This window comes from Narcine bancroftii, chromosome 5 (assembly GCF_036971445.1).
Source record: "Narcine bancroftii isolate sNarBan1 chromosome 5, sNarBan1.hap1, whole genome shotgun sequence".
Taxonomy (NCBI): Eukaryota; Metazoa; Chordata; class Chondrichthyes; order Torpediniformes; family Narcinidae; genus Narcine; species Narcine bancroftii.
In genome coordinates this window covers 243,916,011-243,932,361 of record NC_091473.1, presented here as the reverse complement: position 1 = coordinate 243,932,361, position 16,351 = coordinate 243,916,011, and the positions used below count along the sequence as shown (strand labels likewise).

The 16,351-nt window shown below is 40.8% G+C and overlaps 1 protein-coding gene across 1 annotated transcript; it reads right to left on the bottom strand.

The window, feature by feature from the left end:
• Positions 1–1,458: 1,458 nt before the first annotated feature.
• gpr61 (G protein-coupled receptor 61) lies at positions 1,459–16,126 on the bottom strand. The gene is made up of 2 exons (XM_069941895.1): positions 15,959–16,126; positions 1,459–4,332 (listed from the first exon to the last, which is right to left on the bottom strand). The coding sequence occupies exon 2, from the start codon at positions 3,987–3,989 to the stop codon at positions 2,643–2,645; it is 1,347 nt and encodes a 448-aa protein (XP_069797996.1). The 5' UTR covers positions 3,990–4,332; positions 15,959–16,126; the 3' UTR covers positions 1,459–2,642.
• Between the last annotated feature and the right edge of the window lie 225 nt (positions 16,127–16,351).

Here is a 16,351-nt window from a genome sequence, read left to right as displayed (position 1 = left end):
TACACTCCTCATGTTATCACTGGGGGAAGTTTAAATATTGGGGGGAAAAAAGAGCTAAGGAGAACAAATATCCCGCCAAGAAATGGAAGAAACAAATTTCCCAATGGCATTAAGGCACCCGGCGATATTGGTGAAGATTGAGTTCGCCCAATAGTCAACTGCAGAACACCACTATTTGGAACTACATAACATGTTATCTCTCAGTTCAATGAGCACATTGTAATTGCAGGAGGGCATCACAATGAAACCTAACCTCACACACACATACACATGAGACAGGAGGGTGGGGTGAGGCGTTTGTGAACGGTGAATGTTGTTTAGGTCTAAGAACCCTGGCGAGTTTTGCTCCTCCCTGACCCAGAGCCCTCGTAAGCTATTTTAGTGCTGCACCCCTGAGATCAGCTGATTCAGCTGGGAAAAGTTGTTTTCCACCCCTGTTGGAGAAAATGCCAATGGGGAGATGGAGTTGTTGATTTTTCTGGACCTCAGCGTGAGTATCTGTGCTAGGTGAAAATGCAGCTGACACACAAACAATGACGGGAAAGCATTGAAAGGCATTGAATTATTTTCATGAAGAAAATTCTTAATTGTTGTTTGTTGTCAGTGATATTTTAGAGAAGATTCATTTTTGTCAACAATTCCTAATAAACGTTAACTACAGTAGAGGCACCATGTCATACCCTTATATCACTGCATTGAATTATTTCAGAATAAATATCCATATTCTCTTATTCTGAACAGTAATTTAACCAATCAAGATAAAACCTTAATCATATCATATATGGCACATGATGTTGAAACAGGACATTCATGTGGCTGAAAGCCTCAGGGCAAGTAACCAGAAATTGAAGCTGATGTTTGGAGTCCAATCTTTTGAGATCCGCAACGTGGCGCAGGAGCTGCTACGCTGCTTTCATTTTCAGTCTCTGAAATCCGCAGAATCCCCCAGACAAATAGGAGACTCCAAAAAAAAGCAAATCAAAGCTTGAAATGATTTAAGCAATTGCCTTTTTGCTTTTCAAACCTTCTCACTGCATTGAATAGTGAACTTCAGTCTTTTACCCACACATTTCAATTGAAAGAGTGGGTTACAAAGAAGAGCAGAGGTGATGCAAAGTGGCATGGTTGGCGAGGCGGTTAGCGCCACGCCTTTACAGCGATCAGGATCGGGGCTCAAATCCCGTGCTGTCTGCGAGAGGTTTGCACGTTCTCCCCGTGTCTGCGTGGATTTTCCCCAGGGGTCCAGTTTCCTCCCACCCTTCGAAATGCACTGGTGTGTAGGTTGATCGGGTGTAAATTGGGCGGCGCGGACTTGTGGGCTGAAATGGCCTGCTACCATGCTGCATGTCTAAATTTTAAAAAAAGAATGGTGGAATGAGTGGAAGAAAATAAGATTACATAATTTCAAGTTTGCTGCAATTTGGAAAATATAAAGAAGTATGAATGCAAAAGAGCATTCATTATGGCATCTGATATTTCTCCCACTGCAATATGGAAAACAGACACAGCCTGTTCTGACACAGCCTTGTCATATTCGCTTACAATATTGCTGATCTGCAATGTTTCCTATTCTGGGAATATCTTATTTTGAAGTTCTCAATCCTTCAATTAATTTCCTCCATAGCCTTAACCCTCCTTCTTCCTGTCGTCCTATAGTCCTTTGCAATAGTGGCACGGTAAGCGCAACGCTGTTACATTCAAAATGCACCGGGGTTGTAGCTCAATTGGGTGTAATTAGGTGGCGTGGGCTCGTGAACTGAAAGGGCCTCTATGCTTGAATTATTTAAAAAAAATCTGTAATTCCTCAATATCAGGCTTATGTGCATTCTGGATATGAACAATGGTGATGCTATCAGCTGCTCTGAGGCTTGTAATTCCCTCCCTCAGCTTCTCTTTCTCTGCTCCTTACAACTTACCCCTTTGACTAAGCTTTTGTCACCTGCCTTCATATTTCTGTGCAGCTTGACTGTCAATTTTTGCTCGGATTACAAAGCACTTTTGACATTAAGGCCTTTATATCCATGTAGGCTGTTATAAAATGCACTAAATTGGCTCTCCAACAAGTATTTGTCCCCTCTTCTCACAAAGGAAGTAAGTACATTATCAACAAACAAGTTAAAACAGAATCAATGGCAACATCTGCAAACAATGAGAAAAGCATCTGATAACATTTCAGAATGAACTTGTGGCTTATTTTAGAAAGCACACTTTGGTGAAATGTTTCCTCCATTGTATATAATTATTGTTGGCTACGGTATATGTGGAGCTGGCCCGCCCACTGACGACTTGTACCCAGTGACTCCTCCCCCCGTGGTCTTGGGCCATAAAGGTCGAGCCACCTCACCCTTCCCTCCATTCCTATACCTGGATCCGAGCCAGCAAGGTTCTTCTGTCTATTAAAGCCTATCGTTCCCTCAGCCTAGACTTGGCGGTTAATGACAGTGCCCTACACATACTGAATGTGATTGTTTTCCCAGTTGAAATCAAAGTGAAGCTTGAAATCTGAATCAAATCATTAAAGAATCTCAAAACAAAGACAGTAAAATACATGGCATCCTATCGGTTAGGATTATTTTTGGAAACAGTCATGAGAGGTTTAACTATTTATCTTTAAATGATTTGGCTAACTTTACTCGCACATATTAAGCATCATGTTTTGGTGACCGGCTCATTCTCATACAGCTGTTGGACATCGTAAAGTCCGTTGCTCTGTGTTGTTCAAGGAATTCTGATGTTTCTTCTACAATCTGACCAGGTATTCTGAAACCTAGTACTGACTGCTCTAACTTTGGACTGGAAGCATCATAGCTAGACCGAGTTTCTGCATTGCAACCTGTCCTCTGCAAAAATTGCATGAAGTTCTCCTCGATGGATCCTTCTCGGCTGGGTAACCGGAGATCCTCTTCCAGCGTCTGTTTGAAGAGACAGGCGAGGTGTTTGCTTAGTTCCCCTCTGATCTGTCGATTGAGGCACCCATAAAAGAAGGGATTAATGCTGAAGGAGGTGTATCCAATCCAAGTAACAATTGTCTCCCAGAAGTCTGGGGGGATTAAATTTGAGGTCATTGCAGAATGCAAATGAAATGCAAAAAATGGCAGCCAGCAAAACACAAACTGGCCCCCAACTAGAATGAGGATGATAGCTGCTTTTCCCCCTCCAAATGTCCTTTGTGGGGATACTCTTGGTGCTCCAGAGCTGGTGACCATGGTGGACCTACTGCTGAGTGATTCTGACCTCTGGCGGGGTGTGTCCATCCATGTGGGTAAGGGTCCATGTTGCATTGCGGCCACCCTGGCCACCTTGAACATGTTGCAGTAAACTATCAGGATAATTAAGACAGGGAACAAAAAATAAAACAGGATAAAGAAAGTTATGAAGACCTTTCTGTATATCTCGCCGTCCCACTGCAAGGAGCATTGATTTTTCATGTGGCCTTGGGAATTCCAGCCCAAAACTGAGATTATCGACATTAAGATGGCTTTAATCCATACGCAGATGATGACAGTCATCGCCAGCTTCTGTGTCATCCTTACTTCATATCTCATCGGATGTACTATATAATAGTATCGATCAACATTAATGGCCAGGATAGATAATATAGATGCACTGATGAATAACATACTTAAGAAGAGGTATATCCGGCACAAGGTGTCACTGAACACTATGTTATCAAAAAGAGCAGAGTTGGACACCATCCCTAAAGGCATTAGGATTAAGACAGCTGTTAGGTCCACTAAACACAGATGGAAAACAAAGACAAATTTTTTGAATAATGGAGTCCTGATAATTACAAGCATCACGGCAGTGTTTCCAATGATCCCGACTATGTCAACCAACAGCATTAAGAAGAGACCAATCGACTGTGAGACAAGATCTTTGTCCGTGGATACCTGGCTTTTATTGAGGAACATGGAAGTTGGAGAAACTCTTTGTTGTCGTTCCAGAGTGGAAGAATTCCATTCCCATTCCTCAGAAACTGGAGCAGCCATGGATATGTAAAGTGATGGAAGGATGGAGATCCTAGAGCTGTTCTTCCCAGTCCATCATCCATTCTCCTTAGGGATAGTAGCTTGCTTAGTGGTTGGTTGACTCTGTTGCTCTCTAACCATTGAAACCGTGGCTAGCCAGCAGCATCAAGCAATAAGGCAGTTGGCATATTTTAGATGAAACAGTTTCTAACTGGCTTAATTACCTCCAACTTCTAATGTGAGCTAGATTTCATTATCCATTTTTCTTGACTTGAAAAGGTATGTGTTTTCCATCCATCTCTTTAATCTTCTGCTTAAATTACCATGTAGACATTGGGTTCAGATAAATTCTTTTCGAGGGAACCTGTATAGTTAAAAATAGGAAAATAATAATTGTAAGTGCTGTATCCAATTCTCATATAATTATTATAAATGTAATGGAATTTACCAGGTGAACTCGTTATGATTTTTCGTCAAAGCAGAATTGCCAACTTATGAAACTAAATTTACTTCACCTCGAGAGAGTAGTATGGAATAAGAGACTGGTGAATTCTCCAAAATCTTTCCCTAACTACAGGACATAAGTGAAGAGTGCAATCGAAAAGGTATTGAGTACATATTGAACACCTTACAAGAAAACAACAAGAACATTTCTACAGATGTGTGGTGGAAAGTGTGCTGACTGTCTGCATCACGGTCTGGTATGTGGGACACTAATAATCCTGAGTGTAAAGCACTGCAAAAGGTAGTGGACATAGCCCAGGACATCACAGGTAAAACTTTCCCCACCACTGAGGACATCTGCCGTCAGAGAGCAGCAGCAATGATCAAGGATCCACATCATCCAGCACACACTCTGTTCTCACTGCTACCATCAGGAAAGAGGTGCAGGTGCCATAAGACTTTCACCACCAACTTATGAAACTAAACATTTTTTGTCTAGAGAGAGTAGTGTAGGATTAAGAGACTTGTGAACTCTCCAAAAGAACAGCTGCTACCCCTCCATTATCAGACTCCTCAACAACAAACTCAATCAGGGACTCATTTAAGGACTCCTACCTTGGCACTTCATTGACTTTTTTATCTCTCTATTTTGCACAGTCAATTTGTTTACACTTCTTTATTTGTTTACACGTGTACATTGTGTACAGTTTTGTTTTACACTACCAATAAGTAGTAATTCTGCCTCGACAGCAGGTTGTACATGATGTCATATATGTACTCCGAAAATAAATCCGAAATCTGAAATCGGAAGCTTGTGCCATACTGAACAAATTTGGGGTAATCTTTATCTTGTCACTTCTAACACTGCTGCGGTGTACATTTTCTTCTTGCCACTGCTTCCTAGGCAGTACCATCAACAACAGAAAGCTCTTAGCAACACTACACAACTAAAATTCTGTGCTAAGTCACCCACCCTTCAAATTTAGAAATACATTTCAGATCCTTATTCATTATTGGAGCCATCACTAGCGTTCCAGGAGGATCTCCATCACAAGGATTGTGGTAATTCGTCATCATCTTCTCAAGATAAATTCAGGGTGGGCCATAATGCTGTCCTTCCTTATGATGTTCTCATCTCTTAATGAACGTATACTTTTCAAAGGGAGGAAATGGAGCTCATAAATATACTAAATATAACAAGAAAATTAAAGGGAATTGTTATCAATAATAATCTCCAAGTCTCTTCAAACTTGGTTGTCACTTTCCATTGTGGTCCATGAAGAAGCTTCACCAATTACCAAAATTCTAGAACAGTTAAAAGTCTTTCTAAAAGAATAGCAGCAGTAGCAATCTAGTTTTTTTTAGCACTGTGTCCATTTTATCCAAAGATCAAAGGAATTCACTTCTTTGACTTTTAATTAGCTTCGTTATAACTTTGATCGAAAAGAATTGGTTTGTCACTTATGTGTAGATTCATGTTGATGTAAATAGGAAAATTATCTTCAGCTCCCACCAGAAAATTTGGCTGAGAATCTTCTTATAACTGAGTTTAAAATCCCTTGATGCACAGAGTAAATTTTATCCAATTACATGAAGGAGAACATGGGAGCAGTGTTATGGCAGGTTTGTTGTCAAAATTGCCCAGGGCCTTCAAGTCTTTACCAGGTCACTATGGAGGGTGATTATGGGTCAAAATCATTGATTTCAAATGGCCAGACTTGTATCATAAATCACAATCACATCACACATTCTGGGATCCTTTTTGTCAATTAATTAGCAGGATTTTAAAACTCAAGAATCAGAGAACATTACGGCACAGAAACAGGCCGCTTTGGCCCTTCTAGTCTGTGCCAAACTATTTTTCTGCCGAGTCCCACTGACCTGCACCCAGTCCATAGCCCTCCAAAACTCTCCCATCCATGTCCCTGACCAATTTCTTCTTAAGTGTTAAAACTGAGGCTACATTCACCACTTCAGCTGGCAGCTGGTTCCACACTCCCACTGTTCTCTGTGTGAAGACGTTCCCCCTCATGTTCCCCCTAAACTTTTTCCATTTCACTCTTAACCCATGTCCTCTGGTTTGTATCTCACTTACCCTCAGTGGAAAAAGCCGACCTACATTTATTCTGTTGATCCCCTCATAATGTTAAATGCCTCTATCAAATTTCCCCTCATTCTTCTACATTCCAGGGATTAAAGTCCTAACCTGTTTAACCTTTCCCTGCAACTCAGTTCCTGAAATCCAGGCAACATCCTAGTAAATCTTCTCACTATTTCAATCTTATTGATATCTTTCCTGTAGTTAGGTGACCAAAACTGCACACAATACTCCAAATTTGGCCTCACCAATGACTTATACAACTTTGCCATAACTCCTAACTCCTATACTCAATAGTTGATTTATGAAGGCCAATGTGCCAAAAGCTCTCTTTACAACCCTATTTACTTATGACACAATGTTAAAGGAATTATGTATCTGTATTCCCAGATCACTCTGTTTTACTGCACTCTTCAGTGCCCTACCATTTACTATGTATGTCCATTCTAGGGTTGTCCTTCCAAAATGCAATGCTACACACGTTGAATCGAATTCCATTTGTCATTTTTCAGCCCATTTTTCCAGCTGTCCCAGATCACTCTGCAAGCTTTGAAAACCTTCCTTTCCATCCAAAGATGTAAAAGCAGGGGTGAGCTTTTCAGGAAGTCCCTGTTTGGTCTGAATTAGAAAGACACATTGACAGGAGTGGACATTTCTGACTTGTAAACTGATTCTCACTAAACTCAGACTTATACAATGAAAACTATTTTGGTTGACATTCAGGTGACATGCTGTTTGCCTAATTTTGGCCACTGGACATCAATGGAGCAACAGAGGGTATTTCAATGTGTACCAACAAGTTTATTTTTGGTGTATTGACAACTCCTTTAGCAGTGTAATTCTTTCAAAATTCGGCATTGGAAAGCTGATTTCTCAAGAATCGCAGTTACGGTGCATTGGTTTAATTCTGATCAAAAGTGACTATCAGCAAGTGGGCCGATCTATTGCATTTTCCTTTTCTGCTGTGCAGTTCACAGAGAAAAAGGTGACTCAAGCAAACAAAAGATCTGAAGGTACAGAAATATGCAACCAGGGGGCTTTGTCAGCAAAGTGCAAAGGCAATTATTGTGACATCCTCTGCTCAACATTCCGATTTCAGATTTCTTGTCAAACCACGTACATGAAATCACTTACAACCCTGAGATTCTTTTGCCTGTGGGAGAGGCAGAATCACCACTAATTGGTAGTTAAAAAAAAAATGTCACCATGTACACATGCAAACACATAAAGAAATGTAAAAAACTGACCGTGCAGAACAGAGAGGGGAAAAAAAAGTGCGTAAGTGAGAGTCCTTAAATGAGGCCCTGATTGAGTTTGTTGTTGAGGCATTTGATGGTGGAGGGGGAGCAGCTGTTCCTGAACTTGCTGCTGTGAATCTCGTGACACCCACACCTCTTTCCTGATGGTAGCAGTGAGAATAGAATGCGTATTGGGTCTTTGAAGATTGCTGCTGCTCTCTGATGGCAGCGTTTCCTGGTGGGGAGGGTTTTGCCTGTGATGTCCTGGACTGTGTCCACTATCTTTTGCAGGGCTTTACACTCGGGTGGGGGGGGGGGGGTATTGGTGTCCACATACCAGACTGTGATGCAGCTGGTCAGCCCACTTTCCACCACACATCTGTAGAAATTTGCCAGGGTTCCTGATGACATATGAAACCTCCACAAACTCCTGAGGAGGTAGAGGCACTGATGTGCTTTCTTCATGATGCCATTAGTGTGTTGGGTCCAGGGAAGATCCTCCAAGATAGTGACTCCCAAGAGCTTAAATTTTTTTCCCCTAATGCACATATATGCAGGAAACAACTGCATTTGGAAGTGCATGCGCACATCTCCAATTTGGCGTTAGTCATTCTCAGGGGTGCTGTTGGACTGGGGAGAGTTAAAGATGCTGGCTGATTCCTCAACAGTCCATACAACTGTGAACTGTTACTCTTGCAATGTCGTCAGTGTTGGAGAAACAAAGTCTGTGGACAATGATGAATGTGTGATTTCAGTCATTTCCAAGAGTTTGGTTAAAAATGGACCAAATCACACAACAAAACTTTCTTCACAAAGCTCTCACAAAGCCAGGTGTTCATCCAGCTTATGCTGTACCTATTCTGAGACTGCGTGATGGGAGGGCGACGATATCTCAGAAAGGAAATGCAAATACCATAAAACAATCATCTTCCAGGGATTTTGAGAAAGAATGGGCTACTATGTTCTGTGTTATGTTCTCTGCTTTCATTTCTATCTTTACTCTTCCCATTGGTTCTGCCTTGAGCCCTGTCTAGCTGCACTTTGCTATCAGACAGAACTCCTGATCACATTAGAGTGTTTGCATGATCAAGATTTAGCAGCATTGCCTCATGCAGAATCCATGCTATTCAGACATGACAGATGCACTGTTGGTGTGACTTGCAGGATGTCAGCAGTCTCCATTTACTGTCATGTGCTTGAGTTCACCCAGGACAAGCGAGTTAACCTATATCAGGTTCACTACATTGAGTTCTAAATGATCTTCACCAATATCAGAGACTGTAGAGGTTCTGCTGGTGGGTTAGTGTATCACCAACTTGCAGCAGTGTGCTGAACAACGGCTAAAAGCTTCAACATTTATCAGTGACAGTTAAAACTTGGTGGAAGTCAATTTTCTTGTATAAAATGCTTAATTTATTTTAATTTCTGTTTTATTTCCGTCAGACTTAGAGCAGCACGGTCAGCGTAGCTGATACAGCATCAGCAACCAGGACCGGGGTTTAAATCCCGGGCTCCCCATAAGGAGTTTGTGTGTTCTCCCTTTGTCTGCGTGCTCAGGTGCTCCAGTTCCTTCCCACCCTTCGAAACCTACCCGGGGGGGGGGGGGGGTAGGACAATTGGGTGTAATTGAGTGGCACGAGCTCGTAGGCTGAAAGGGCCTGTTGCCATGCTGCATGTCTAAATTTAAATTTAAGTAGTTAAGGTAAGCTCTGTAGGGCTGAGGTTTGGAGTCTGCACTAACAAAATTGTGTCTACGAATAATATCAAAAGGAGTTACAATAAACCTCACTCTGTTCGCTCTCTCCCTAGAGTCATGTAATTTTATTTTTCTTTTCAGATAATTTATCTAATTCTCCTTTGTAAGTTTTTTTTTAAATTTAATCTCTTTCTACCATACTTTTAGGCAGTACATTCCAGATCATAGCTATCACTGCAATTCAGTATAGAAATTTTTTTGCCAATTATCTTAAATTTGAGTCTTATTGAAGCCGACAGTCCTATCAGTTGAAACAACTTCTACTTCTTTGCATTATCTAAAGCCCTTATAAGTTTCCATGCCTCGGTTTAGTCTTCCGTGAAACTCCTCTGCTCTAGGAGAAATATTCCCAATTATTTGGTCCTTCTATGGGGCTAAAGTTTTCAACCTGACAATTATTCTGATAGAATCTAGCCTGCTTCTTCTTCTCGACTTTGCGATCTTCCCGAAGTCCTATTCTGTTCTGGATACATTATTCCAGGTGAGGCTGAATTAGCTAATCTTTGGCAAATTGTACACTCAAGTTTTGAAAACATCCCTCCTTCTCCATCACAGATGCTGACATCTTCGTCTAATTAATACTGCTTATGTTATATGTTCATAGAATTTATACCATGCAAGGAGTCCAATCAGGTCATCATTCATGATCCATTGCTGGATCAAAATAATGATTGTCTCCTCCCAAAAATCAGGAGACATAAATAAATAGCCCATTCAGGAGAAACTGCTTTACCCACAAAACAAATGGAAGGTTAAACTTGCAAACAACAAAAAAAGTTGAGCTAGAAGCCATGCATGATGGTAGAAAAGTGGAAGATATTCATTTGAAGAAAAGGAAGATGATCAGAGATTGGGATGAAGATGAGTCTTGGTGGAGCTGGAATAATGCAGAACAATTAACCAGAATGGTCTTTTTGTATTTTGTAAAATCCTGGAGGAACTCAGCTGGTCTTGCAACATCCATATACAGGAAATGTCAGAATAAAGACAGAAGAAAGGCAGGGGAGGAGTCCAGACCAACAAAAGGTGGTAATTGGATATAAGAGGAAAGGTGAGAATTGATTTTGGCTGTGTGAAAGGAGATGGAGGGAAAGGGAAGAGAGAGAGAGGGAGGGAGAGAGAGAGAGAGAGAGAGAGAGAGAGAGAGAGAGAGAGAGAGAGAGAGAGATAGAGAGATGGGGGAAAGGCAACAAAGGGAAGAAGAAGGGGGTGTTAAACAGAAACTGCAGAAGTCGATGTTAATGCTATCTGCCTAGATGTAAGATGAGGTGTTGTTCCTCCAATTTGCGGATAGTTTCAGTTCAGCAGGGCATGAGACTGGACTGAGATGGGATCAAGGGAACGAGACGGGGAATTGAATTGGGTGGCCACTGGGAGATCTCCACAACAAGTTGATCTCCCACTCTGAGCCTACTTCCCGATGTAGAGGAGACCACATTCTATAAACTTCTAGATATTACTCCAATTAATCATCCTCTTTACTCTTCATCTTTTCCATTGTCAAATATATGACCAGTTCCTTAGTCAGACTAATTTGGAGCCTCCACCTCTGCAAACACAGAGCTCATAATACTATTTTTTTTTGTTGTTTAACCTTCCTTTTCAATTAAAATCCTTTTCTACAAGAAAGAAAAATTGATTAATTGTCCTTCGTATAGCCTTGAAATGCTTCATAGACAAAAATATATAACTTTCGGAGTCATGCAAAAAATATGGGAACCTGCTTGCTTCAAAAGACAGCAAACTGTTAATGACTAGTTATTTTCTTTTTGTAGTGCTTTTGTTGATGGATAATTAATGCCAGATCAACTGGGATAATACCCCTGTTCTTCTCTGAAATTGTGCAATGGGATCTTATACTTTCACCTAAATGCCAACATTGCACTCTAGTCCTTGGGGATCACTCCATCCCAATAATTCATCAGACGAGTTCTTCGACAAATTCTAAAACTCATCTGGAATGAAGCACTTTCAGTGGGACATAAGTGTGGCACCCCCATCTCTATCACACTATAATAACAACTTGGCCTTTTAACACTCAAATATCTGGATTTTAATCTGAACATTGCTAAGAGGTGGGGTTGTTATCTCCTGATGGACTTTCAGATCACAATGGAAACAACCTTGTTTAGTGTGCCTTTTTGATTCTCCGAAATTCCATATTCCTCAATCTGATCGACTAAATTCAAACTGTTTTGTGTTAATGTCTACTTGAAGATATGTTGGTCTTTTAAAATCATTAACCACCCCTAGGTGATTCACAGAAAACAAAGATTATCAGAGAATTTGGATATCAATAGGTTTTAAGGAGTATTTTAAAGTAGGAGACAAAAGGATCGAAGAAGTGAATTTCAGAGCTTGAGGCCTGGATAGAATCATGATTGCCAATGGTATGGTAAAGGAAAGTGACTGAGAAGTCCACAATCAGGGCAAACTGGTAATCCTTTGATCAGGTGAGGCACAGTTGATACAAGCCTAGTTAACTTGTTACAATGACAAAGGTTTTTTCAAATTTGTAACACCTTCAAACTCATGCAATGCACCGACAGAAACCTATCTCACTCTCGTTGCTCATTCAATGATCAACTTTTAATGACCCTCAACCCAATAAAAAGTGATGCTAACACATAACACCAGCTACCAGTTCAAATATATTGACACAATTTGGTGTAAAGATGTTTGGGTGTGCTGAGGTAATGAAAGCTGTTGTAAAAAATGGAGTAACTTATTTTTAAAATTTCCATTACACTGTACTCTATAATCAAATACATGATTTTATTTCTCATTGAAGAGCTTCAACAAGCTCCAAACCCACAGACTGACAGATAATTTGTAAGTAGAAACCACCAAGAATGTGTGGACCGCCCCCAACCCCCCACCCCTCACCAACAAATTTGGTTCCATATTTCCATATCCCAACTCATCTCTCAGTGAAATAAGGGAGTTGGCATTGCGCATGGGTAAGTGAACATTGAAGAATAGAACAAAGAGAGAGTGATGTAGAAAATGGAGGTATGAGAGGTAGGGGTGTAGGACAAGCAATTGCTTGGATATTGCTGTTCAATCACAAATGACCCTCCTACCAAGGCCGAAACAGGAATTTCTTCTCTGAATGTATGTAAACTTCCAAATTTAAAACTGAATTTTTGGGGTTAAATCCATAAGATACAAGAGCAGGGGTTGGCCATTTGGCCTATCGAGGACATTCCGATAACATTTCCCATTAATTGTAATTTGACATCACATTATTTCTTGATACATTTTTGTCACTCATCAGTCAATTGCCAATTAAGTGGACTGCACAGATATGTTGAGAGTTGCTTTGGCACAATTACTGACCCCAAACTGAATGAAACACGACTCATGATTAAAACAATATTCGTTTATAAATAAAAACATATTCCTGTCACTGCTTTGCTGCACTGAAGAGAATATTTGGTTGCTGTGGTGATTTAGTTCACCCCCATCTGCTTCTTGCGAAGAAGGTTTTTTTTTCTGATTTATTCATTCTCAAGGTGTGGGCGTCACTGACAAGGCCAGCATTTATTGCCCATTCCTACCTTCCCCGTGTGAAGGGAATATTAAAGTTTAATTGTTATGTGAAAGTTATGAACTTTGTTAAAGAATCTAGTTTGCTCAACCTTCTCTAAAACCTCGCAGCCCGTCAGAATCTCCTCAAACCAAATTCTTTGGCTAAGCTTATGGTCATAGGTCCTAATACCATCTTCCATGGCTTTGTTTCAAATGTTGCCCAGTTTACACAAATGCCCAATCTTTTAGCAGATTTTATTGCACTAAGAGCAATACGAGCAAGAGATTCATTGATCCTTAAACTGACCGAAAAAAATTGTAATCACTGGCGTGCATTAATTTGACATTGAGGGATTTTTGTTCAGTAAGAATATTAAAGGTTACAAAATCAAAGAGATTGAACATAGAACATCACAGCACGTTCCAGGCTTTTCAGTCCATGATGTTGTGCCGACTTATGCCTACCAAATAAAACACGGAAACCTCCCGACCTCATAACCCTCAATATTTCTTTCCTCCATGTGCTTGTCTAAGAGTCACTTAAATGTACTGATTGTTCCATCCTCCTCCACTACCCCTGGAAATGTATTCCAGACACACACAACTCTCTGTGTGTAAAAAAAAAACCATAAACCTGACATCTCCCCTAATCTTTTCTCCCTTCATTTTGTACAGATGTTCTCTGGTGTTTGCTACTCCTGCCCTGAGGAAAAGGTACTGACTGTTCACCTTACCTATGCCTCTCATAAGTCACCTCTCATTGTTCTTCGCTCTAAAGAGAAAAGCCCTAGTTCTGTTGGATAGCGGCAAATTCAGATCAGCCACTGTCTATGGAATAGGGGAAGTTAGAAGATCTAAATGAGCTACCTCCTGCTCATAGATTCCAATATTTCAACTTGAAATCAAGGCTCAGATGAACGCTTTTCTCACTGGCACATGATGGTGTTTAGTCCTGATTGATTGACTGTCTAATTAATGCTTTCTTTTCTATCCACATATTTTTATGATTGAACCAGGATTTTCAACAATGTGATCAGAAAAGATCTTTTCGCATGCAGGCCACTGGAAGGTTGGAATTTTCTCCCCAGAAATCTAGAGGGGTCTCAGATCATTTAAAACTGTATTAAGAAATATGAAGCAAAGATAGATAACATAAGTTGAGGGACAGATAAGCCAAGAAACTGAAAGAAACTAAGGGTCTGAATGGACATTTCATTCTTTCACAGATTTAAATAAATCGTCATTAGCAATTTCCCCACTGTTGTGAGGACAAAATTTTCAGGAATCACTAAAGCCATCAAGAAAATGAGAAACATTTTCGGATACAAAATTAGGAGAAGTGAAAAGGTAGGATTCGACATATGGAATTTGTTGATTAAATCACAAAGGTTTACATATGTATCAGAAATTTATCCCATGCCTATATACTATTTAAAGGAAATACGCAATCCATGCATGTGTGAATGAGTGAGTGTATGTGTCTGAGTGTGTATGTGAGTGAATGTGTGTGTGTGTATGTGAGAGAGAGTGTGTGTGTGTGTGTGTGTGTGTGTGTGTGTGTGTGTGTGTGTGTGTGTGTGTATGTGAGTGAGTGTGTATATGTGGGGAGGGATAGGGTTGGTGTTGAAAGACCCACTGGGGCTCAGTTTCACAAGCAAAGGCAGGGAAGGAAAATCAGCTCTTTCCCTCCCCGAAGCTGGATATGAACTAAGTATGGGAGAGGATTGGACTCAAGTATAATAGCCACTATTAATTGATCTGCCTATTCTCACTCTGTGATTCACCCACGAAAGGTGGTCAAGGCACTCAGCATATATTAACTGCATGGGGTGGGATGGGGGAGAGGAGAGGTGAGATCGGGTGGGGGCAGAGAACAAAAATCAAAGATGCCTGACAAATAACAAGTGTTTGCAACTCAGATTCAGGACCAGTTCATCACCTGCCTTGGTTCTTGGATGATGGAACCGAGTTAACAAACTCCCAAGAGTAAAACTCAAAAGTCTGCAGACACTGTGATTGAAGTAAAAACACAATTGCTGGAGAAACTCAGTGGGTCAAACGGTGCACTTTATATCGCAAAGATAAACCAACATTTCAGGCTTGAGCCCTTCATCAAGGAAACAAAACTCAAGTCAGACCTTCCAATTTGAGGTGGGAGGATGGGGTGAAGGAATCATCAAACTGCCTTTGAGCCATGACTTAAAAAGCAAGTAAGGAAGGGTTCAATCATCACTGGAAATTCATCGTCCCACCCACCCCTAACATGCTCGCTCCTACTGCTATCTACATCAAGTGTCTTTACCTGCCCCCTTGGAAGACAGAAACTGAAGTCCTCATCCTGCACTCTCTCTCTCTCCCCCCCTCTCTGGCATACAAGCACAAAAATATATCTCGAACCATTATATAATATTATACTCAGAAGGCAAAAACAATTATAAACCAATGAATATTCCCCACACATACACTAAACTTCAATGCAGGATTTACTAACATGGAAACGGAGAGGGGGTGGGGGTGATGATTGAAGTTTATTTATAGTATAGGTCATTTCTTTATTTATATAATTAGCCTCCCTTCAGAGTCCACATTATTAAACTCTATCTTCGAATCCACTTACAGCGTGATCCGGGAATCTCCCGGAGATATACTTGCCTCGATTATTGTAAATAACCAACTATTTTAGCATGCAACCGGCGCTTGAACACACGGGTTTTTGCAGTCGATGGCACATTTGGATTTCACTCAGTTGAATGTAACACTGGCTGTCAAATCCTTGGAGAAAAACAATTAGCATTTTTTGTGGTTGCAATCTTTAATCTCGCTCCACCTTCCTATCCTTTGGCGTTGCAGTTACAGCAATGATCTAAGAAGAAGGTGGGAAAGGCACGGAACGAACGTGGAGGCATTGGGCTGAACCGAGTACCTGACGTTGCAAGGATGCTGGCGCTAACCGTGGTGCTGAAGCTGCTTCTCCGTCCCGGCGCTGAGTCCATGTGCAGACACTGCGCATCCGACGACAGGGTTCATCAGCCCAGTGCGGCGCCGGGTCCTAGCGCCTGCCATTCTTCTTAATTCAATCGAATCCAAATGAATTAAACTGAAGCAACAGAAAGTAACCTATTAATTCCAAGGAACATCACATCCTGTATTTAAATATTCGAAGGGCGCTGGATGTCTGCAAATATTTCTCGACAAAAGCCTAGTTATCCAAATATGATATCATTTTTCAATTATTGGTGTCATTATTTAAAGCTGCACCCTGTTCTCGAGTTCAGAAAATGTTGGCTTCTTAATCCATTGCAGAGACATAAAATGT

Bases quoted from the DNA above. Each gene is read 5' to 3' on its own strand.
- gpr61 (XM_069941895.1), bottom strand. From the start codon at position 3,989: ATGGCTGCTCCAGTTTCTGAGGAATGGGAATGGAATTCTTCCACTCTG.